This window comes from Gadus macrocephalus, chromosome 17 (genome assembly GCF_031168955.1).
Source record: "Gadus macrocephalus chromosome 17, ASM3116895v1".
In the NCBI taxonomy this organism is placed as follows: domain Eukaryota; kingdom Metazoa; phylum Chordata; class Actinopteri; order Gadiformes; family Gadidae; genus Gadus; species Gadus macrocephalus.
The window spans coordinates 806,782-829,758 of NC_082398.1; the positions used below are offsets into that span (position 1 = coordinate 806,782).

At 42.7% G+C, this 22,977-nt stretch overlaps 2 protein-coding genes across 2 annotated transcripts; both read right to left on the bottom strand.

Annotated features, from left to right (window-relative positions):
- Window positions 1-906: 906 nt before the first annotated feature.
- On the bottom strand, window positions 907-6,569 carry LOC132445703 (probable serine/threonine-protein kinase clkA). Its single transcript, XM_060035818.1, has 5 exons — window positions 5,434-6,569; window positions 5,227-5,342; window positions 1,804-1,868; window positions 1,290-1,328; window positions 907-1,075 (listed from the first exon to the last, which is right to left on the bottom strand). Exon 1 carries the CDS (start codon window positions 6,567-6,569, stop codon window positions 5,565-5,567), a length of 1,005 nt encoding a protein of 334 aa, XP_059891801.1. The 3' UTR covers window positions 907-1,075; window positions 1,290-1,328; window positions 1,804-1,868; window positions 5,227-5,342; window positions 5,434-5,564.
- Window positions 6,570-11,981: 5,412 nt separating this feature from the next.
- LOC132475455 (mucin-12-like) lies at window positions 11,982-22,753 on the bottom strand. Its single transcript, XM_060076607.1, has 11 exons — window positions 22,234-22,753; window positions 22,024-22,139; window positions 21,309-21,373; window positions 20,874-20,918; window positions 20,561-20,682; window positions 20,338-20,409; window positions 18,680-18,848; window positions 17,758-17,919; window positions 13,300-13,391; window positions 12,948-13,117; window positions 11,982-12,270 (listed from the first exon to the last, which is right to left on the bottom strand). The coding sequence occupies exons 3-11, from the start codon at window positions 21,371-21,373 to the stop codon at window positions 12,193-12,195; spliced, it is 975 nt and encodes a 324-aa protein (XP_059932590.1). The 5' UTR covers window positions 22,024-22,139; window positions 22,234-22,753; the 3' UTR covers window positions 11,982-12,192.
- Window positions 22,754-22,977: the final 224 nt, after the last annotated feature.

Sequence of the window (22,977 nt, forward strand, 5' to 3'; positions counted from 1 at the left end):
CGGGTAGATTTGAACCCCGGTCGCTGGCGTTCGGGTCTTATACTAATCCACTACACCACCGCCACTACCTCTCAGCGGTTGAAAATATATGTGATTCATTTCTTACATAGGGTGTATTGAAATTGAATTCCCTAAATTATTGAATAAGGATGGTTGGACGTTGCTTATGCATTTTGAAATCATCAACAATTCTGCATTTGGCATAGTTATTTTAGAGACAATATGCAGAATCTTTCACTTATACGAATTTACACTATCGGCTGTGATCTTTTGCCAGTACGCCTCCCAAGCCACATTATGTGCAACTGTGTTGCCCTGTTATCTGATGTTGAACTCCTCATAGGAGATCATTAAGACATCTCTTGAGTGAAATAGAATGCTTGATCTTTCCAGTTTGTAAAGGTGAGTAAAATGACGCGATAAACGCCCCTTTCATGTGAACGTGCATTGAACCTAAAAGCGGAAAAACCAAAGAAAGCCTGGGTATGTTCAGCGAGGCTCGTAGTATACCCCACAGATAGTGTCATGGTCGGCGTGTTTGGGGAGAGGGGAGGGGGGAAGGGTGGAGAGCAGAGTATTTGCTTTGTTTAATTAGCACTAGAGCTAGCTTTAGCAGCACGTCTGGCATATTGTACCTTTAATAACATGCATGAGCCCCTCTTGTATCACACTGGGGATCAAACATCTGCTTACCTTTGCCCACATTTTCTTGTTTGCTAACAGTTGGTGTGTTGATAATTTTAAAGTCAGGACAACCTGTGTCACCGGAAAGATAAGAATATTAGAATCATCTAATGAAGTCTGGGTTTCTGCGTGTATTGATTGATCGCATTGATTGACATATTTAAGAATTGAATGTTCATATTGAAATTGACTTTAGATCTGAAAATATTGATTTAATGCATGGAACTCAGATGGCCGTTTGCGTTATGGACGTCGTCATTGGCTCTTACCTTCAGTGCAGTTATTAAGGGCACCAACCGCCTTCTCGATTTCAATAACAATCTTTCCATACTTTCTCTCAAAGACAGCATTATTTGGTATCGACAGCAAAACATCATGCGTTACATTCACTCTAGGAAAAAAGTTAGCAGAAGTAAAGCTCTTTTAATTATTCTACATCCACCACCTCATTCAATGTAATTTAAATGTAATTTAAATCAACACAATAACGTAACATCCGCCCAACCTTTGTTGGCTTATGGAATCCTGATATTGTTCATTCAAACAGAAAGAAGGGTTTATTTCTTATTTTGTACTATTGTGGAAAAGTAGAATCTGTCACTTACCCGTTACTTCTCAAACTCCTAACAAAGGAAACCGCACGACTAAGAAAAATAAATACTTTGAGTTAGTATGACGCATTTTAACACGCAAAGTATCGCTCATCCGAAGGTACTGGTAGGTTAGGGTTAGGGTTAGTATCGCTCATCAGAAGGTACTGGTAGGTTAGGGTTAGGGTTAGGGTTAGTATCGCTCATCCGAAGGTACTGGTAGGTAAGATGTGAGAGTTGTAAAGAGGAGGAGCGGAAGAGGAGGAGCGGACAAGATTTTGAAACAAAACAATATAGTGTAAAGTGTTGCCTGTCACACACCTGTGATTGACAGGCGAGCGGAACTCCGAAATGTTGGTCGGTGGTCTAAAATCTAAATGGCTCAACCCGAAATGGATCTTCTCACAGCGCATTTACGTCAGTGAAAGCTGATGGATGGCTAGGCCATTTCTTACAAATGACACTCAATCAACACCTAAATCTCACCTCCAGCCATTTTAACGATCGTCTCCACAAATGAGTATCTTACCTCACTTTTGTAACAATCACACCTGTGAAGTTCGATATGTCCTTTTTTATATAGTATGAAGTCATCTGTATGATATAAAACAAATGATTAACAATAGAAACATAATACATGCTTATTTTTCTTTCTTGAATACCAAATCAAAAACACGTCAAAATAAAAGGTCCCATGGCATGAAAATCTCACTTTATGAGGTTTTCTAACATAAATATGAGTTCCCCTAGCCTGCCTATGGTCCCCCAGTGGCTAAAACTTGCGTTCGGTTTAAAACGAGCACTAGGTGTTCTGGTCGCCTTTGAAAAAACTGAGGCTCAAGAGCTCTGATTTGAAATGTGGTCCCATATGTCTTCATAAGGGATCTAAGCTACTCCCCATTTTCTGTCCAGAGAATTTGGCCCGCCAATGAGACACGACCGTGCGAGCGCCACATGTGTGTGTGTGTGATTACGCCCCGTGCCCACTACCTCCGTCCGTTGACTGATCCCCATTGACTTTGAATGGGGACGGACGCGCAATGCATTGTGGAACCGTCCGTTCCGTTGGAGCCTTCGGCTCCGTCAAGAAGTTGAAAAATGTTCAACTTTTTCGGCAGCGACGGATCCGTCATCCAATCAGATCACGTATGCAAATTTAAGCACTGTGACGCGACTCGGGCTCTGACGATACTGGAAAGTGGGAAAGCGGGTCATCTTGCATCGCAACAAGCAGGAAGAAGCGGGAAGAACCCGGCGAAGCGATTTGATTGGCTGACGGATGCCTCTGCAAAGACTACTCCCCCATCAGTCAGCCACGCCTTCCCACGTCCGTTGACTGACGGAGGTAGTGGGCATGTAGGGTAACACACACTGTAACGCAAGTGTTTGTTGTTGGTGTTATGGCGCATAACACGTCGGTTCTTTGACGTCTCTTGTATTTCCACAACGAGACTGTAGTGGGGGTTATCTCAGCCAGGGTTGAGAAGGAATTGGGGGAAAGGAACTTTGGCTTTGACTCCCTGAAGTACATGAACTGCGTCATGCTGCCTGCCACCGGTTGCAGCAAGGAACCACCGCCGCGAAGCACCATCGCCCGGCAGCGGGCAGCCGGCAGCAGGCAGCCGGCAGCAGGCAGCCGGCAGCAGGCAGCGTGCGGTTCAGTCTACTTCAGATTGATGTGGAAGTGGAAGAACCAGAGACGTTGGAGAACCCGACAAAGTCGTTTTTGATTCATAATATCGTCTGGAGCCGCACACAGCTTTTGGCCGTGATAATATGTATTATATGATATAGATATCTATGTATTATATGATATTATTTAGATATAGAGCTCCAGGGCCCCGTTTCCCGATATCGATGGATCTTCACTCGTAAGATCATTCTCTCGATGGATCTCTCGAACCATCGATAATTTCTTTGGAGCGTTTCCCGAAACTCCTCTTAACGTGAACGCGCATTCGCTGCACTCACGACGATCGTAGGATTGTAGGCCTACCTGTCCACTGACATGGTGCTGAAACGGGCTATGACGCAGGGGGAGACGCAGGAATGTCGGAGGAAAATGGGGTTAAAAAGGGTTAAAATATCTCCCCATCAAGGCCAACCGCAGAGTAGCCTACGAAAAAAATAGATTGCAATGCTAAAGATATTAAAACACAATTGATTAAGCCTAGACCGACATATATATCAGTCCTAATCCTGAGCGCACGATCGGGGGGTGGAAGTTGTGCTTTTTTAGATGCCTTCACAAGTCCAGCGGAGGGCTCCAGTTTTCGCCGGCCAAGTCATGCGCTGTGATATGTGTGACAGCTATGTTGCACAACATTGCAGCTAAGGCTGGGGTAGCTTTAGTTGAACCGGAGGACGTTGAGGACGATGAGGACGATGACGACGAGGAAGATCGGTGTGAGGACGGCCTCCCTCATAACTACGCGGCTGGTTTTCATGCACGTCGAAGAGTGATTGAGACTTTTGTAACCCCCTCCACCCTCCCACATGTCACTAAACATTCCTGTCAACGTGACCAATCCCCACCATATCCCAGCCTTTTGCCTGCTCCTTTGCATTTTTTTTAATATTTTTATAATTAATATTTTTATTATTTTTTTATTTTATTTTACATTATTTTAGGCTACGTTTTATGAGTAGCCTATGTCAGTGTGCACAAATACCCCTCAATTTCTCTCACACATTTTAAGTGCCCTGCCTGCTCAAACATTTCCTGGACTGTCTCTCTCAAACTAAGAACATAATGGCCCACATTAGGCTCAGACGCACGTGATACACCATTACCAATGTGTTATAATAAAACGCATCCAATACTAGGAATGTCCGCTGGTTACGCCACTGAGGCTATAGTAGGCTAACGAGGCTCTTAGCGTCCTACGAGTACCCTGGAGCACTCGTTAGCTACGAGCGTTTTCAAGACGTTCGTTACCAAAGATGCTTTCGGGAAACGGTGTGAAAACTGTACGATGCTCGTACGACCCCCTCTGCGATCCACTTAGGCTAAAGATGCTTTCGGGAAACGGGGCCCAGGACTATAATGCAAGTGTTGTACACTTCCTTGTTATTTGGATAATCATTCTGCGTTTGTTGTTATGGCGCAAAACACTTGTCTCTGGTCTTTCCACAACGAGACTGGTAGTAGGGGTTATCTCAGCCGTGGTTGAGAATGAATTGGGGGAAAGGAACATTGGCTTTGACTCCCTGAAGAACATCGAGCACGACATGGAGGAGAAAGGGATTGTTGGCCGCGAATGTCTCCCGCTTGAGTCCCGCTTCCCGCTGCCGAGGGACCACCGCCTCGGCGCTGCAGGAGGCGGTGGTGCCTAAGCGCTGACCGCTGCCAAGGCAGCGAGGCTCCTGCGGGAGACAACCGCGGTCAACAATCGCGGGCAAAAATCCCTTTCTCCTCCATGCCGTGGTTCAGTCTACTTCACATTGATGTGGACGTGGAAGAACCAGAGACGTCGGAGAACCCGACGCGGTCGTTTGAGATTCATAGTATCGTCTGGAGGCTCACACAGCTTTTGGCCGTGATAATATATATTATATGATGAACACTGGCAAACAAGATGGACCACGCCATGCTTATTTCGGTGCAAAAGAAGGCCCTCTTTAGACTAAAATCTTGATTGAACTTTGACATTTCAGAGCGGTGCCCTAAGACCTGATACGTGGCACTACAGCTACAACGCACAGAATATTTTGAAAAACCACCTCCAGATATCACAGACGTGGCAAAAGTACCAAATCTAATCTAATCTGTTCACACAACTGTTACACAGCTGGGTGCCATGGTGGAGATGATGGGGACTGCTCATGCTCAATACTGCACCACAAACCAAACCCAAGAATAGAAGAATCCCACTTTTTTTTTATCCTTGCTACTTATGCTGATATCTATCATAGTTCCGTAAATATTCACAATGCCTGCTATTTTACTTACCTGTGCTGTAAAGTTCTTCACAAAGTCTTTGTATTCTGGTGAGTTGTTATCTTCATATGCTTGTTTATAATCCTGGTCCACCACCATCTCAACAATCACCGTTGTATTAACCACATCTGTAAGAGTAAACATTTTGCAAAGATTACATTTGAGACTTTTTTTAATGTGAAGAATGCTCTCCAAAATACTTAGGAAAGGAAAATATACCTGGTTTGACATTATCTGAGAAAAGCTCGCAGAACTCTCCGCGGAATCCTGTTAGACAGATACATTTTGTACCATTGGGATATCCTCCATTCTGGCAATCTGTCGGAACCGTAGATGCAGTAGTCAATGGTTCAGCTGTTGAAGTTAAACCTGTAGACTGAGTAGTCACTGGTCCCGTTGTTGTAGTTGGCAGTGTTAAAGTAGTGGTCCCTGGTCCAGTTGTTGTAGTTGGCAGTGTTAAAGTAGTGGTCACTGGTCCAGTTGTTGTAGTTGGCAGTGTTGAAGTAGTGGTCACTGGTCCAGTGGTTGTAGTTGGCAGTGTTGAAGTAGTGGTCCCTGGTCCAGTTGTTGTAGTTGGCAGTGTTAAAGTAGTGGTCACTGGTCCAGTTGTTGTAGTTGGCAGTGTTGAAGTAGTGGTCACTGGTACAGTTGTTGTAGTTGGCAGTGTTGAAGTAGTGGTCCCTGGTCCAGTTGTTGTAGTTGGCAGTGTTAAAGTAGTGGTCCCTGGTCCAGTTGTTGTAGTTGGCAGTGTTAAAGTAGTGGTCACTGGTCCAGTTGTTGTAGTTGGCAGTGTTAAAGTAGTGGTCCCTGGTCCAGTTGTTGTAGTTGGCAGTGTTAAAGTAGTGGTCACTGGTCCAGTTGTTGTAGTTGGCAGTGTTAAAGTAGTGGTCCCTGGTCCAGTTGTTGTAGTTGGCAGTGTTAAAGTAGTGGTCACTGGTCCAGTTGTTGTAGTTGGCAGTGTTGAAGTAGTGGTCCCTGGTCCAGTTGTTGTAGTTGGCAGTGTTAAAGTAGTGGTCCCTGGTCCAGTTGTTGTAGTTGGCAGTGTTGAAGTAGTGGTCCCTGGTCCAGTTGTTGTAGTTGGCAGTGTTAAAGTAGTGGTCACTGGTCCAGTTGTTGTAGTTGGCAGTGTTAAAGTAGTGGTCACTGGTCCAGTTGTTGTAGTTGGCAGTGTTAAAGTAGTGGTCACTGGTCCAGTTGTTGTAGTTGGCAGTGTTGAAGTAGTGGTCACTGGTCCAGTTGTTGTAGTTGGCAGTGTTGAAGTAGTGGTCACTGGTACAGTTGTTGTAGTTGGCAGTGTTGAAGTAGTGGTCACTGGTCCAGTTGTTGTAGTTAGACCTGTAGATGTAAATGTACATCATTTTAATTAATGTGACCGATAATATTCATTACAATAAAGATAAAAAGAAGAATATTTCTGACATATTTAGTCTTAATCTACATATTCTTCTGTATATTCTGTGTTTGATCACGCTCTTCGGAGCCTTAAGTATTAAATTAGTTAAATGTAAAAATAATCTGTCAACAGTGTATCACCTAGAAGATCTCTGTCTCGTATCTGCACTCTGAAGTTTGACGCAAAGTCAGGCAATAAAGCAGGCTCTTAAAACCTTCAACATTGAGATTCGTTTATGCAGAAAGAAACTTAAAGACACCGTGTGAAACCTAACTGAATCATGTTATGAACACCCCCCCACCGCCCCCCAAACACAGACACACACACTAAGATACATTTCCTTAGAAAATCTGCAAGTGATTAAATTATCCTAAATAAGATCTTTCTGCACCTGCATATACTCTAACATACACAAATATACACATACATATGCGCGCACACAAACACAAACGTGCACCCAAACCCTATTATATACAGCACATTCAGAAAGGATTACAGTCACTAATCCTTTTTTTCGCACATTTTCCTAGGCTCGGGTATTATTTAAAAATGGATCCAATTCACAAATAAATATGAATAAAGTCATTGGAAAATCCCATTTCAATTCCTCAGTCCTTGTTGCTACAACTTGATGGGCGTCCTGTGGCCGGTGCGTTGATTAATGAGGTGTGCGGCAGGGGAAAGGCGCTCACAGTGAACACAACGAGGCCGTGAAGGAATAGGAATACGAAGAGGCTGCGACACAAGACCACGCCGTGGACCGTGTCAGGAGACGAGGCGAGCCCGGCCCAGGTTCTGACCCGACTCCTCACTGGGCCGCTCAGCGCAGGTCATACGGGATTGGTTAACATTTGAGCGGCGGCTCGTTATGTAAATGTTACATAACTCCCCTGTGTTTGTATATATATATATATGTGTATGTATATATTAGTGCTGTCAGTTAAACGCGTTATTAACGGCGTTAACGCAAACCAATTTTAACGGCGTTAATCTTTTTTATCGCGCGATTAAGGCAAATGCTTTATTTATTTATTTTTTTCGCTCAAAACAAAGAAGCAGTAGCTTCTTTTTTAATCGCTTGACAGCACGAGTATATATATGTGTATGTATATATGTCAATGTATATATGTATGTTTGTATATATTTATATATATATATATATACTAATACTGTATATATAAAGAGAGATATAGTTATTTATGTGTCATAATGTAACTATATATAGATAGATATCTCTCTCTCTATATATATTATATATAAATTATTATCTTTCTTTTTATATATGTATATATATATATATAATACTGTATATATATATATATATATATATATATATATATATATATATATATATATACATATATATATATATATATATATATATATATATATATATATATATATATATACATATATATACAGTATTATATATATATAAAAATAGATAGATAGACAGATAAATAGAGAGTATTTATTAGTATTTGCTGCTCTTCCTCATATATATATATATATATATAGGAATTAGTATATGCTGCTGCCCCTATCCCAGTTTTGTAATCAAGCCTCTATTCAAGTCGACATATTTTATGCCTTTATTGCTCATCGGTTGAAACACCTTGTTAGCGTTGTAGTTAACCGATAAAGCCTACTCATTCATACGATACATTTCTTCCTCCTTCCACCATCTCCTCCATTATCTACAACATGAATCGCTCACCCTCCACCAGCGGTCCACAGAGGACCACCACCCAGGTGAACACCACCCAGGTGAACACCACCCAGATGCTCCTACGAGAAGTCGAGGCCATCGCGGCCCGCAGCCTTTCTGAAGTTAGCCGGGGAGAAACGGTTCCTCGTGAAAAAGAAAAAGAGCGTAATCCCTTGTTTGAGCGCGTCCAGCGGGATCCCAAGGAGCTCCGGTGTGTGAATGTGCAGTTTGCCCCTGTGGTCGTCCTTATCCCCCCCAGACTTCCCAGTCCACCAGTAGGAAGCGGGCATCAAGTCATAAAGGGCTCTACGTGTGATAAGGAAAAGGGAGCATGCGGTCTCGCAACCACAAAAAGTTATCAGACAATCTATCAATTCAACAACACTCCTTGGCCACTTTGAGATTATTTATTTGATGATGGTTTACAAGGTAATAAAAGTCCTTCCTGAAAGGGGCAAAGGTTTTAGAAAATAAAAAACGATTTCAGTCCTGGGCAAGACAACCAAGCCTAAATAGTTGGAATGCTATAATGATTAGTCTACGTTAAGAATAGAACAGATTCAAAATCTTTTAACCGACAATGTAGGTGTTATGTATAATTTCTTAAAAAATGGGTTTGGTTTGCAATGTTCTTTAATGATTGACCGATTATTCATTATCTATCGGTTAAGGAAAGCGCATGACCTTTGAAGGGTTTTTTATCACAAGCACATCTTGATAGTTGCACCATAAAATGCAGAATAAACATTACTCTCACTTGCGGATCCCACGGACATTCATTAGAAAAGGTTTTACATGCATGCAGAGTCTGGGCTAGATGGGGTCTGGGGGACCCGACACAACTGCAGCACCAGACGAGCTCTTTCTACGGCCCTGCCTCAACCCCCGGGGGAGAGAGACGTCAGCGGGTTGGGCAGAAAGAGCAGCGTTGATGATCCTCCGTGGTGTGCGTTGTTCGGTTAGGGAACAGTGATTAATAATAATAAGATAGTTAAAAACAATTAATTATTGGTATTGATGATTGTATTATTATTTACAGGGTTTATATTAGTCTAAAATGCATGATTTAGTGATGTATACATGATAAAAACATTTATACATTTGTTTTAACGTTTATATAAATATGACTTCTCTGTTTGATATTAACTTATACTAATTATTAGGGTTGGACTTTAACTTTGCTGAGTTGGAGTCAGATACTGTGGGAAGCAACAAAGTACTTTGACCGTGTGTTTGATATCATGATTTTGCGTTTTATAATGAAACATTTAAAAGAAAGTTATCCTGTCTTGTTGCTCGCGTTACAAATGCTGTGAGATAAAAAAAAGAAAAAAGACTTACTCTGACAAGTGGTGCACTTTTATTATTATTATTATTTATCTATTTGATTAGGACATTGCACATTAATCAACATGTCAGCCAGAGCATCAATATAAATACGCCGGAGTTAGCTTAGTTGCTCATTTACATCCGTTGTCCTAAGGCAAGTCAAAAACAACATACCAGTATACAAAATAGATAAAAAACACTTTTACACACAAAATAGGTCCCAATTCACATCAAGAGTCCATGTAGAAAAAGTAGGATCACCAAAGGTTACATATGAGAGCAGTGGGGTGTTCCACAAAGCCGGTTTTATCACATAACCGGGTAAGTTAACCCAGGGTTTGCGGTAACCCTAGGTTTTCCGTTCCAAAAGGATCACGGTATGTTAGTTGCTATAGAAACATATGCTCTGAATCAAACCTGGTCGGAGCAGGTTTTGGGCAGGTTAAGTTTGAAACATAACCCGGTTTTGGGTATTTACACCCGCGTTCACCGCAGATTTCATGTGTTCACAATGGCATGCCCTTTTGATGAGAGAACTGTTGATATCGGAGTGCAAATTATACGTGCAATCCACCGGGAGCGATTGATAAGACCACGGCTCGACATCTTGGCATATCAAATGACTTTTTGCTGGAGTGGAGAGATAGGCCTATAGATTCTCGCGCAAATCTTTAACATATTTAAATAGCCTTACATAGCCAACACTACCAATCGAGGACCTGGCCTCAGTTCACTCCAGACTATTTGCGTAGCCCTCCGTTTTTTGCAAATGGTAGTTTTATCTAGGCTATAATGTTGGAGATGCTGAGCACATCTCAGTCGTTTCAGATGACCCATCCAAGATTTATATCGGCCTCCTATCATACAAAGAGCAATATTGTCTGAGTACTATGCCGAGAGGCACTTACAACACGAAGTATAAAATAGTCCTAACGGACTTGCATCCACTGGAGAATGTTTGACCGTTACACGCACTAATCCATCTTGATCTGTGAAGTTGATGAAATGTCACTTTTAGGTTTTCTACCCAGTTACCAAAAAAAGAAACATTTGGAATAGTATGCGCTGTGGCAAGCACATGGTTTGCATGTGTTACTTCGAAGGCAAAAACATCTAAAATACAAGAAAACACAAAAACCTACATTCAACCAGTGGGGTATGGCCCCTGACTCTCTGAGGTAGGTACCTCCAGGTACCCCCTCCATGCCAGGGCGCCCTGAATTTATGTTTATTAACAGCTCCTCCACCGGGGTCAAGACAATTTGAGGGCCAGATCCAGTCTGCCGACTGTCGGCCTATTCACGATTGGCTTAAAAAAATGGCTTATTTAAATTTATACCAATACGATGGTGGGAAAAGCTTACCAGTTTGTATGTTTTTTATACTTCATTTTTATACTTGATCCGCTGAACGCTTGGAAGCCATCGGAGTACATATTTTTTTAGAAGAAAGGGGTTATGTGGTAGGATCTTTAAGAATGCTTAACTGGGATATTTATATATTCATGGCTCAAATATTAAGGATCATGCTTTTGACGTGTAACTAACGCATTTACGCGGTCAGCGATCCGCTGCCAGGCTTTGGTTCTCTGGGTTGCAGAGGCTTTAGCGTTCCCTTTTCTTGTGATAATGTCCTTCTCCTCGTCATAGCTCTCCAGGAGAACCTGGAGTTCCATTTCATTGAAATAAGCGGCCCGTTTCGCCTATCGATCAGGGTTTCCATGATCCATACATCACGTCTTTTTAGGTTTGGCGTGGACGCGCACAACCCTGTGTTAACCAACCCCGAGTTGATTGAACTAATGCATAACCGCTGCTGTGGAACCGAAAACTCTGGGTTAGTCGGCACTGGGTAAATCAACCTAGAGTTCAGCGTTAACTCAGTGTTTGTTAAACCTCCGTTCGTGAAACACCCCTCTGGTCTGGCTTGCTACTAACCACTGTTTAAGGGTCTTTTTAAAGGTGGTGTAAGTGGCACAGTCTCTAACATGAGATGGTAATATATTCCAGGACTGTGTTCCTCTGATGAACATCACCATTTTACCAAATTTGGTCTTGCGGCGTTGTATTTCGCAGTCACCTCTAGTTAGTGCTCTGGTATTTATTCCAGAGGATTTCTTCCTTATAAAGTGGAAAAGAGGAGCGAAACAGAGCGGCGCTGCAGGTCGTTTGGTGGGTCGGGGGGGGGTGGAGGATGGCTGGGAGAAGTAGCCTATCCTGGCTCAATGCTACTGGACTCTGGGGCAGAGACACTTTCTTGGATTTGGTCGAAGCTTATAATTGATAATACATTCAATGACGTGGTTTGAAAAAAAGGCCTCAGGATTACGGTAGTTCTCAATAAACAGATAACCTCTCACTTTCTCAATCCTTTATTACATTTTTTAAATAACACCATTGCAAACATCATACATCCTACATCATACATCATGTCTCCCTGGAGCCCTTCGTCTCCAGACGTTAGGACAGCAGAGCGGGACTTTGTTAAGCTGGGCATTTGATAAATAGAAATTAGAAATTAAATTCCTGGTCCTCAGGGGACCGGTACACTAACTCCAGCTGGCGGGCGGGTCCCACCACGGGCCCCCCCCCCCCCCCAACGTGATCTGGGGCTGACGGTTCTGCATCTGGAGATAAAGGTTAAAGCAAAGGATATTTTTATTGTCCTGGGTATCGGCTTGTTTTCACGACAAATGGCCTTATCACCTGGCAGACATCTTGGTTCTAAGGGCTCGCTGTGTTGGGGGGTTCTCAAGCCTAAAGGCTCGATTCCACCGCACGCGTTACGGTAGCGTTTCGGCTGCGGCACGTCTTGGCCGCGGTCACCGCAGCAGATAGGTTCCACTCTAATCAATGAGACCATTTCCACCGGGCGCGGCTGCGGAACGTCTCAGCAGCGTCCCAGGAGCGGCTCGCCGCGCCGCAGCGCTATCATTCCGTAGCACTTCTATTTTTGCCGCAAGCCGTTGCTGAACCGCGTCAATTTCAACAGAGCAGATCGAGCAGGGCAGGAAGTGAAAAAGTAAAAGCCATAGAGCATCAAAGGGTCTCAGAGGGTCGGCAACATGGGACGACGAGAGACATTGTCGAAGTTCCGCAACATGAAGTAATTTATGTACCAATATTAGGTTTAGGATTATCGCGTGATCTCTTGATCTCGCGTGAATACGGCTGCCGCTCCGCTGCCGTAACGCGCCCGGTCGGTGGAAATGCAAGCAGGGCAGAGTCGCAGCCGTTCCGTGCTGCAGCCGTAACGCGGCCGTAACGCGTGCGGTGGAATCCCGGCGTAACTGTGTGTCCTTACCGGCTGGTTTATTGATAGCTGGTTCTGTGGTGATTCGGAGGCGCCGGTAGAGGATGCGGCGTCCTGGTCGCCCCTGGTCGAAGCGGCGGTTCCCCACGGGGGGGTCTGGATGAGGTAGTGGCCCTGGCGGTTGGTCGGGTCCGCGCTGAAGGAGGGGTTACTGTACATTCCTTAAAAACAGAGATACACTTCAGTATCAACTCTCAGTGAACCCTGTACAAAGAGCTTACCTCAACTAACTTTATCCATAATAAACCAACACCTTTTATCTAGAACACGTTTCGGTACAAATAAAGAGACAGACTTCAGAGGGTGCACGTGCTGGACTGGGCTACGTCTCCATAGTCATTACCTGAAGGTGCAGGGAGATGATCTCTAGATTTAGGCCAGACCAAGTCTTCGTCCAGGAACTCGTTCACCAGCGACTCTCTGACGTCTCTCTTGCTGCAGAGAACGATTAGGACAGACACATGAAAGCTGTTCTACTGGATCCACAAAAAGAAGCTGGCATTTGTCAATGGTGCTGTAGGTAAGATCTGAGAGATAACTACGTGGGCGTGTGTGTGGATGATGGCTGGTTGAAGCAGCCTCACCTGGCCCAGTCAGAATGGACTCTGGAGCGTGTGAGGTTGCACACCTGTGGTGCATTACGTAATCAGTGTGCACCGGTTAAACCAGCCATCACCACACACCCTCAGGGAGAGATCTCCTGCATGGCAACATGGAGCACCAGGCCAAGTATCATCAGTGGTGGACAGTAACGAAGTCCAAGTAATTCTTTATCGTACCTAAGTAACTTTTTTCGTATCTGTACTGTACTTGAGTATCATTATTTTGTGAAACTTTGTACTTTTACTCAACTACATTTCGTAGGTGAAAATCATGCATTTGACTCCACTCCATTCGGAAAAACCTGTCGTTCCTTTCAACTAGGGATGTCCGATATTGGCTTTTTTGCCGATATCCGATATGCGATATTGTCCAACTCTAAATTTTCGATTCCGATATCAGCCGATACCGATGTCGATATTTGGGTTATTTTTCCTCAAACCTAATTTAGGTAACATTACATATCTCCTGTTGTGGAATTAACACAACATGCTTAATGTTATTGTGATGCCCCACTGGATGCATTCTTGAATGCAACAAGGCTTTCCAAATGTTAACATTGTCTGTGCAAAATAAGAAAAATACTTCAACTTAATTTAAAGGGACACTGTGTAAAAATTACTCCCATCTAGTGGTACAATTGTATATTGCATTCAAACTAATAGTGCTCGCTTGTCCAAAAACTACGGTGGGCAGTATGTGCCAAGAAGCTGTGACATGACACCTACTAGGCTACCTCATCGAGTCATTCGAGTGATGATGAGGTTCGTGGACAACTGGACAAATTAGATGGACAAATCAGATCAGGTTTATTGACCAAGCATTCTTACAGACAACGAACTTGACTCCAGCAGTTGTGGACTTTCCAACATGACAAATAACTATACAGATGATAAATAACAGTAGGTCATTTAATGTCAGATTACATAAAATGTCATAACATAAAAGTTCACATAGCCTTTGGTAGTCTTGGAGTTACCGATAATCAAAACAATAATTCCCATAATGCGTGCGGCTGAGCACGCATCCTAATCAACGCATTGTAACCCGTTGATTTCAACAATGTAACAGTATTCTAAATACCAACAATTTACATTGTAACTAACGGAATCAAATCAAAATCAAATCAAATCAAATCAAATTTATTGTCATTTTGTTGATTGAACAACAAAACGAGAAGGCGTTTCTCACGGATCAAGATCAACATACATTTCAAACAAACGTCCCAATGATGAATAAATAAATAAATAATAAATAAAGTCCAGTGAGAAGATCTGGGACGCTGGTGCATTGAGCATCCTGACAGCTTGAGGTAGGAAGCTGTTCCGCAGCCTGGTGGTGGAGCATCTTAAGCTGCGATAGCGTTTCTTGGAGGGTAGGAGCTGAAAGAAGCTGTTCAGTTTGTTTACGTCCACCCCGTCTCTGCTGCTTCCTCCTCCGGGCAGTTGCGGGCACGGTGTCACAGTGTCCGTTAGTATCCTGTGTTTGCGTAGTATGTCCAGATGCCAGCGAATGCCAGTGATGTTACTCGCTCTCAATGTCCTAATGTTTAATATTGTTTCCCTGTCATAAACTACGTTCGTCGTAGGACGTCTCACACTCAAACATTCAATCTCAATCTCACAGATCTCAAGAGGGGCCGCTGCGACTGTGCGCGCCGCCAGTTAGTCGCCCGGCAACGAGTTTACTTCCTCGTCTCCTATCCTGTTCCTAATTCCTCCTCTCGATCTTCTTTTCCTCCGTATTGTCTTCTTTATCAGAGTTGTTGGTATGAAATCCAGTTGTTCGGGTGATAAATCAACTGTCTCGCAAGCGAGTTGAAGCTCCAGAAGGTCCGCTCTAGCCTATAAGTGCGTCTCGGTGGATTTGGATACGTGGTGACCACAGCAGAGAATAAACCTCCATAACTTGATGAAGAATGGCTTTTGAATTCCTCCAACGCATTTGACAGTATCCATAAGTCATAAGAATATTGTCACGATTTAAACTCGACAAAAATGTGAAAAAGTAAATTAAATATGTAATAAAGTAGCCTTTCAATGACGAGTCGCTCAAACATAGCGCCCCGCATCTCGTTGCCATGAAAAACCATGTTATACATGCTTTGCTTACACATCGTCGTTTTTTTGGCGACGATGATTCCTTCTCCTGTGGCGTGGCATAACTATGGTCTTTCAAAAAAATGCGGTGCATGTTCAAATTTGCCGGTAAAACTCGTCTCGCTAAACTAAGCTCTGTTCCACCGTCACGCTGGCTCAGAGTGAAAACGCGTTTGCAATTCCTGTACGACGTAGTGCTTTTTGACCCTCTCGGCAGCTCATAGACCGGAAGAAGATGGAAGCCTCCATGAAGCTTACCCGTCCTATGTAACCATATTGATATTAATATTAATTATTCTTCGCTCAGGAGGATAAGTGAGATTTTTGGCAGAGATAATTTTACACCAATGAGGACTTATTTATGAATGAATATGTTGATTTGAGGTAATAAATTACTCAAAATATTACATAGTGTCCCTTTAAGGGAAAAGTGCCATGTTTTTTTTTTTTTTTTTAATGGTCTCAGACAACAGTTTGGATTACACTCTCCCTGAGATAATCTTGACAATGCCCACAACAAATAGGGAAAACTTGACTTCACAAATGATAAAACATTGTACCTGAACAACTATGTGCAACATAGCAGTATGTTTCTTTAACTAAAACTCAATAACCTTAATTGAATAAATGCACAAATATGAGTCAATTACAATGTGCACTGTACTGCACAATTTTGAAAACATTTATTTGAGCTATAATAAAAAAAAATATATATATATATATATATTTTATCGGTTTTAAGGCAAAAAAAATCCGATACCGATATTGACCGATATTACATTTTTATGCTAATATCGGGCCGATAATATCGGTGGGCCGATAATATCGGACATCTCTACTTTCAACGTTATTTTCCAAGACATGCATGTTGTGTGTGTGATTGTGCGCACGTGTGTGTCTGTATGCGCTTGGCCCCTGCGCCGAGGGTGTTTGTGTGTTTGTGCCCGTGCGTGCCCCCTGCGCACGTGAATGTGATTGTGCGCACGTGTGTGTCTGTCTGCGCTTGGCCCGTCTGTGTGTGTGTCTTAGCGTTGCCCCTGCGTGCGTGAATGTGTCTGTGTGTGCACGTGAGTCTGTCTGTGTGCAGCATGCGTGACCAGTCAATAAAGTGACAGATCCAAATGAGTGCTCGTGCACCACAAGTGTACCAATCAGAACACATCGTGATTCGTGCAGTTTGGGCGGGTTTCTACCAAGTTTTGCTTCTGTCCTCGTGTGTCTGTTTAGCCTTCAAATTTCACTGTCACGTTTGACGTTTATAGCCAAAACATTTTAATGGAAGAAGCGCCAGATATTGAAATTGAGACCCCATGGCCATATTTAAGCAAACTATTTGAAGTAGTGGAAAGGAAAAAGACTTGTTCATTTGTAAGTGCCTTCCCTGTCTGCTTAAGAAGCATACGATTTCCTCTTTCAAGAATCTGCCGTCCAATCTAACACATTGAGGTAATTATGATCATTTCTAATTATATCAGTACCAGATATCGCAAATATAAAACATTGTATTTAGAGTGGTGTTGGTGGGGTTTCTTTTAACCTTAAATTATTGTATAAAGGACATAGCAAGACATTGAAATTACATTACACCAAATTACTTTTACTTTTGATACTTAAGTACATTTAAAGCCAAATACTTTTATAATTTTATTCAAGTCGACGTTTAAAGGGAGGACTTCCACTTTTACTTGAGTAATATTTTACACTAGCTAGTGGTCTAAGTACTTCGTCCACCTTTCATTAAAGGGGACATATTATGTGTGATTAGCCTTACACACATATATATATATATCCTTCCCACACTCACACCTGGTGGTATAATATGTCCCCTTTGACTACAAACTTTTACAATAAACAGGCGTCCAACACCACCCCCACCACCACCATCCTGCATCCGTTGTCTTGTTTCACCCAATAAAATTGTGGCAGCCGCCTAGTTGGTGTGAAGCATGCAAATTCACAACGAACACGTGTCAACCTCAAACAGATGTTCTCACGTTGCACTTCATGGTTTTTCTAATTTCTAGAAAATTACACCCAAAACAAAAGCTCTTTAACTTTACCTACAGCTGATTTGATGGTACGAGAGAAAGGCATCAGCCTACCGGTTCTGTCGTTGCTTGTTGAAGTAGATGTACCCGGACAGAGCTCCCATGGTCAGTAGGAGAACTACGAGAGTAGTTGATAAACCAGCGTAGAAGGCAACCTTGTAGATTGGAGAACTGCAGTCATCACCGAGGTACCAGGTAGAATTAACATTTGCACATCTGGAAAGGAGGAGAGGATAGGCAACGAATAAGGTGACAGCTTCTGCTTGTGGATATCGATACGTCTTTTCAATGAGGATTCGAGGTAGGCTTTATAGACTCATACTCGTACTTTCATGCAGCATTTATTCACTAATTAACTCATAAGCGGCATGTGGCTACCGAGCTAGAGTGGGTTTGCTGGTCACCGGAAGGTTGCTAGTTGCATCCCGGCTCCTCCTAGCCGAGTGTCGAGGTGTCCCTGAAGCCCAACACACACCGCCGCCTCAGCGGCGTGTCAAAAAGATCGCCCCCATTATTCCGGACGTACTAGCCAACACCAGCTTCGTGCCGCGCCGCCCCACTAGGCTTCACACCACTGTTCTATTCCCTAGCGTCGCTGCCCCTGAAAATGCCTCTTTTTTTTTTCTGACTGCTCCTGATGAGCTAGCTCACGCCTTGCATAGCTGACACTGCCCTCGGTGTGTGAATGTGTGCATGAATGGTTGAACGTTTGGCAGTATTGTAAAGCGCTTTGAGTGGCCACTGGTTAGAAAAGCGCTGCATAGGTGCAGTCTGTTTACTCATCTGTCGCTACAGAAGTCTCAAATCTGAACCAGACCGAACAATCCGTAACATTTCCAACCATTTCCTTCTATAGATGATCTGAGCTCATGGAGTTCATTTGATGCCGGAAAAAAGGAGACTTGTTGGTCGACAACATATTATTTCTCTGTGCATGGGGCATTTTGTAAAAAGAGTAAAGCACCAGCCGACCTACTCGCAAGTGGGTCCGATGCCGCTATACACGTTGCATACGCCCTCGTTGAAGCAGTGCTTTGGGTTGGTGTGATTCTTGTCACACATCGTCACACAACTCCACCCACTGGCATTCAGGGCTTCATAGAACTCAAGAAGAGATGAGTCTGGAATGATGGCTGCACAAATATCTGAGAGGGAGGGCGAGGGGGAGAAAGGGAGAGAGACAGAGAGAGAGAGGGAGAGAGAGAGAGAGAAACACACAAAGACAAACATGTCATTATCGTGACGGTGACAAACAAATCCACCCCTTGTATGATGTGGTTGTGGGCAGGGTGGTGTATTCATACTTTGCAGTCACGTGACTACCATGGCTACCTGGAGGGCAACGTTCGCCGACAAAATGGCGACGAACAGCGGCAAGCCAGGGGAATTGCAACCTTACAGATTTCCAATAATACAATCAATCAACTATTTAGACCATAAATGTTCAAATTGGATCAAGAAAAGATAGAGATACTCAGAACTTGTGATCCATACACAGCACCCCATGATGTGTTCATTGCTTTGAAGTTGGCTGGAGTTTGGAGATATTTAAATGTATCTTCTGTCACCTTATACCGCACAAAAAATGAAAGCCTACAAAAGTATGGATAACTAACTTTTTTTCAAGAGTGGGTGGCTTAACAATGTTTTCGTATGGGAGTCAATAAAATAACTTTTAAATAGCTCTTTAATTGACCAAGTAATGCGGTAGCGTCCACAAAAGTTACATTTTCTCAAGCATTTCTGAAGTTCCAGCGCAGCGGAGCTCTTTGCTGCACTCTGAAATAAAACTTCTTAGGATCGTTTAGTGACGCCTCCGCCAGTGTTGCCAGATTGGGCCAGATTTCCCACCCAATCTGGCAACATGGGCTATCCCCATGACGGCAGAGGGAGGGTTATTTTCCATTTTTAAATAATTGTAATTATAATGTGCAATTAAACAATATAGATTACTTGTGGCAAATTCTAATCTTATAGACAATAATACAGTTTTTCTCCTTTTCGGATGGGATCCGGTAAAAACATAACCCCGGCTTCACTCCTCGGCAGTTAATACATCCAATCACAATCACAGCAACTATCTGGCATATCTTTTTCACCTCAAAATATCAACTTTCGTTCGTATGGTAAAACTGGCGACGTCCTGGCAGATCCTTGATTAGGTTACTAAGTTGCTAGAGAACGTTGTTCTTGCCCGCCAGCCAGTCGTCGTGACGTCACGTGCAAAGTATGAATTTCAGGTTTTCAACTCCCAGGTGGGGAGTATCCCGGTAGACCCACTCTGGGTCATATCCCGGTAGACCCACTCCGGGTCATATCCCGGTAGACACACCCTTCCTCTCGGCCACAGTGACAGGGCTAGCCCACAGCTGCTCATAAAAGGTAGAATATGCTAAACAAAAAGTAAGCTCTTAAACCCAATGTGTCATGTAGGCGTTAATCTCAAGGCTACAGGGGTCTCTGCAGAAGTACCAGTTAGTGTTTGGGGAGAGGAGGGAAGGGTGGAGATCAGAGTATTTGTTTTGTTTAATTAGCACTAGAGCTAGCTTTAAATCGCACGCCTGGCATTTTGTATCTTTTAATAAAATGCATGGTCCCCCCTTGAATCACATTTGGGATCAAACATCTACTTACTTTGGCCAAAATCTTCTGGTTTGCTAACATCTGTTTTGTTGGAAATGTCAAATCCAGGACAATCTGCCTCACCTGAAGGATAAGAATATTTGTATCATCTAAGGAAGTCTGGGTATGTGTGCGTATTGATTGATTGCATTGATTGAAATACATTTGATCTGAAAATATTAATTTAATGCCTGGAACTCAGATGGCCGCTATGGATGTCGTCCTAGGATCTTACCTTTTCTGCAGCTAGTGAGGTTACAAACCGCCTCCTCGATTTCATTAACAATATTTCCATATTGTGTCTCAAAGTCAGCATTATTTTGAAGCAACAGCACAATATCATGTGTTACATTCACTCTAGGAAAAAAGTTAGCAGAAAGAATAGCTTTTTTATTCTACAGCCACCATATCATTCATTGTCATTTAAATCAACAAAATAATGTAATAAATCTGCTCAACCTATGTTGACTTATGGAATCCTATGGAATATGGAAGATGTGTTTATTTCTTAATTTGTACTATTGTGGAAATTAGAATCAGTCACTTACCCATTACTTCCTGACCTATATCTCCTGGCAAAGGAAACTGCAGGACTAAGAAAGATAAATACTTTGAGTTAGTATCACACATTTTAACATGCAGAGTATCGCTAATTTGAAGTTGCTGGGAGGTAAGATTTGGGATTTGTAAAGAGAATGAGAAGAAGGGTAGAAGCCAGCAAGATTTCAAACAAAACCATGAAAAAGCCATTGAGAAGTGTTGCATTTCAGCTATCTGTGATTGACAGGCAAGATGGACTCCGAAATGAGCCATATGTGGTCTAAAATCGAAGTTGGTTATCCCGGAATGGATCTTCTGACAGCGCATGTAAGTCAGTATAAGCTGAAGGATGGCTAGGCCATTTCTAACAAATGACACCCAATCAACACCTAAATCTTACCTCCAGCCATTTTAACGATCGTCTACACAAATGAGTACCTTACCTCACTTTTGTAACAATCACACCTTCGAAGTTCTTTATGTTCACTTTTTTATAGTATGAAGTCATCTGTATTATGAAAAACTAATGATTAACAATAGAAACATAATACATGATCCTTTGTCTTTGTTGAATCCTAAACACTGGCCAACAAGAAAGATAACGGCATGCTTATTTCCTTGCAAAAGGAGGCCCTGTTTAGACTAAAATCTTGATTCAACTTTGACATTTTGGAGCGGTACTCAGGACCTGATAAGTGGCACTACAGCTACAACGTTAGTGCAGAACACCTGTGGATATAACATACATGACGGCCATGACAAATGTACATCTAAATTAAATCCAGTCTATTACTAAATCTAATGTAATCAGTTCACACAACTGTTACACAGCTGGGTGCCATGGCAGAGATGATGGGGACTGCTCATGTTCAATACTGCAACACATACCTAGGCATACCCTATATACGGAGGTCAGGTTCACCCTATATAACAAGGGAAGGCCTACCCTAAACACGGCTGCAGTTCAGATGAATAGAAAGCTAGCCTACTGGTATAAAGTCCAATAATAATAAGGCAAACAAATACCTAATTGCCAATTAGATACGCAGGGTATAATAATTGCTAGAAGAATCCTACCTGTTGTTTTATCCTAGATAATTATACCAATTTCTGTCTTAGTTCCGTAAATATTCACAATGCAAAAGGTTTTTTTCTTACCTGTTGTGTAAAGTTCTGAACAAAGTCTTCGTATTCTGGTGATTTGTTATCGTTATATTCTGGTTTATAATACTGGTTCACCACCACCTCCACAACAACTTTTGTGTTAACCTCTTCTGTAAGAGTAAACATGCTTGCGAAGATTACATTTGAGACTTTTAGTAAACTGTGAAGAATTCTCTCCAAAATGCTTATGAAAGGGAAACATACCTGGTTTAACATAATCTGAGAAATGCTCGCAAAGGTCTCCGCGGAATCCTGTTAGACAGATGCATTTTTCTGTACCATTGCGATATCCTCCATTCTGGCAATCTGGTGGTTTAGTTGTTGGAACCGCAGATTGAGTAGTCAATGGGACGGTAATTACTGGTCGAGCTGTTGAAGCCGGAACCGTAGATGCAGAAGTCACTGGTCGAGCTGTTGAAGTTGGCAGCGTACTTTGATTAGTAAATGGTTCAGTTGTTAAAGCTGGCGGAGAAGATTGAGTAGTCACTGTTATTGATGCTGAAGTTTGAACATTAGATGGAGTAGTCAATGTTTCAGTTGTTTCAGAGGATTGAAGCGTAGTTTGTGGAGTCAGTGGTTCAGAAGTCACTGTTCTATGAGTTGAAGTCAAAACTGTGGATGCAGAAGTCAATGGTCCATCTCTTGAAGTCAGAACAATGGATGCAGAAGTCGATGGATCTGGTGTTGAAGTTTGAACCGTAGTTTGAGAAGTCAGTGGGTCCGAAGTCAATGGTCCATCTGTTGAAGTCTGGACTGTGAATGCAGAAGTCAATTGTCCATTCGTTGAAGTCAGAACTGTGGATGCAGAAGTCACTGTTCCATCTGTCGATGTCAGAACTGTAGATGCAGAGGTCGATGGCTCTGCTGTTGAAGTCAGAACTGCGACTGCAGACGTCGATGTCTCGGATGTTGAAGTTTGAACAGTAGTTTGAGAAGTAAGTGGGTCAG

What these genes read in the sequence shown, in the direction of transcription:
- LOC132475455 (XM_060076607.1), bottom strand. Translation starts at nt 21,373, where the DNA reads ATGACTTCATACTATAAAAAAGTGAACATAAAGAACTTCGAAGGTGTG. An exon ending in CCTCACTAGCTGCAGAAAAG is followed by an intron (nt 20,410 to 20,560) that starts GTAAGATCCTAG and finishes CTTATCCTTCAG; the next exon opens with GTGAGGCAGATTGTCCTGGA. An exon ending in ACCAGAAGATTTTGGCCAAA is followed by an intron (nt 18,849 to 20,337) that starts GTAAGTAGATGT and finishes CCTCCCTCTCAG; the next exon opens with ATATTTGTGCAGCCATCATT.
- LOC132445703 (XM_060035818.1), bottom strand. Translation starts at nt 6,569, where the DNA reads ATGTACATTTACATCTACAGGTCTAACTACAACAACTGGACCAGTGAC.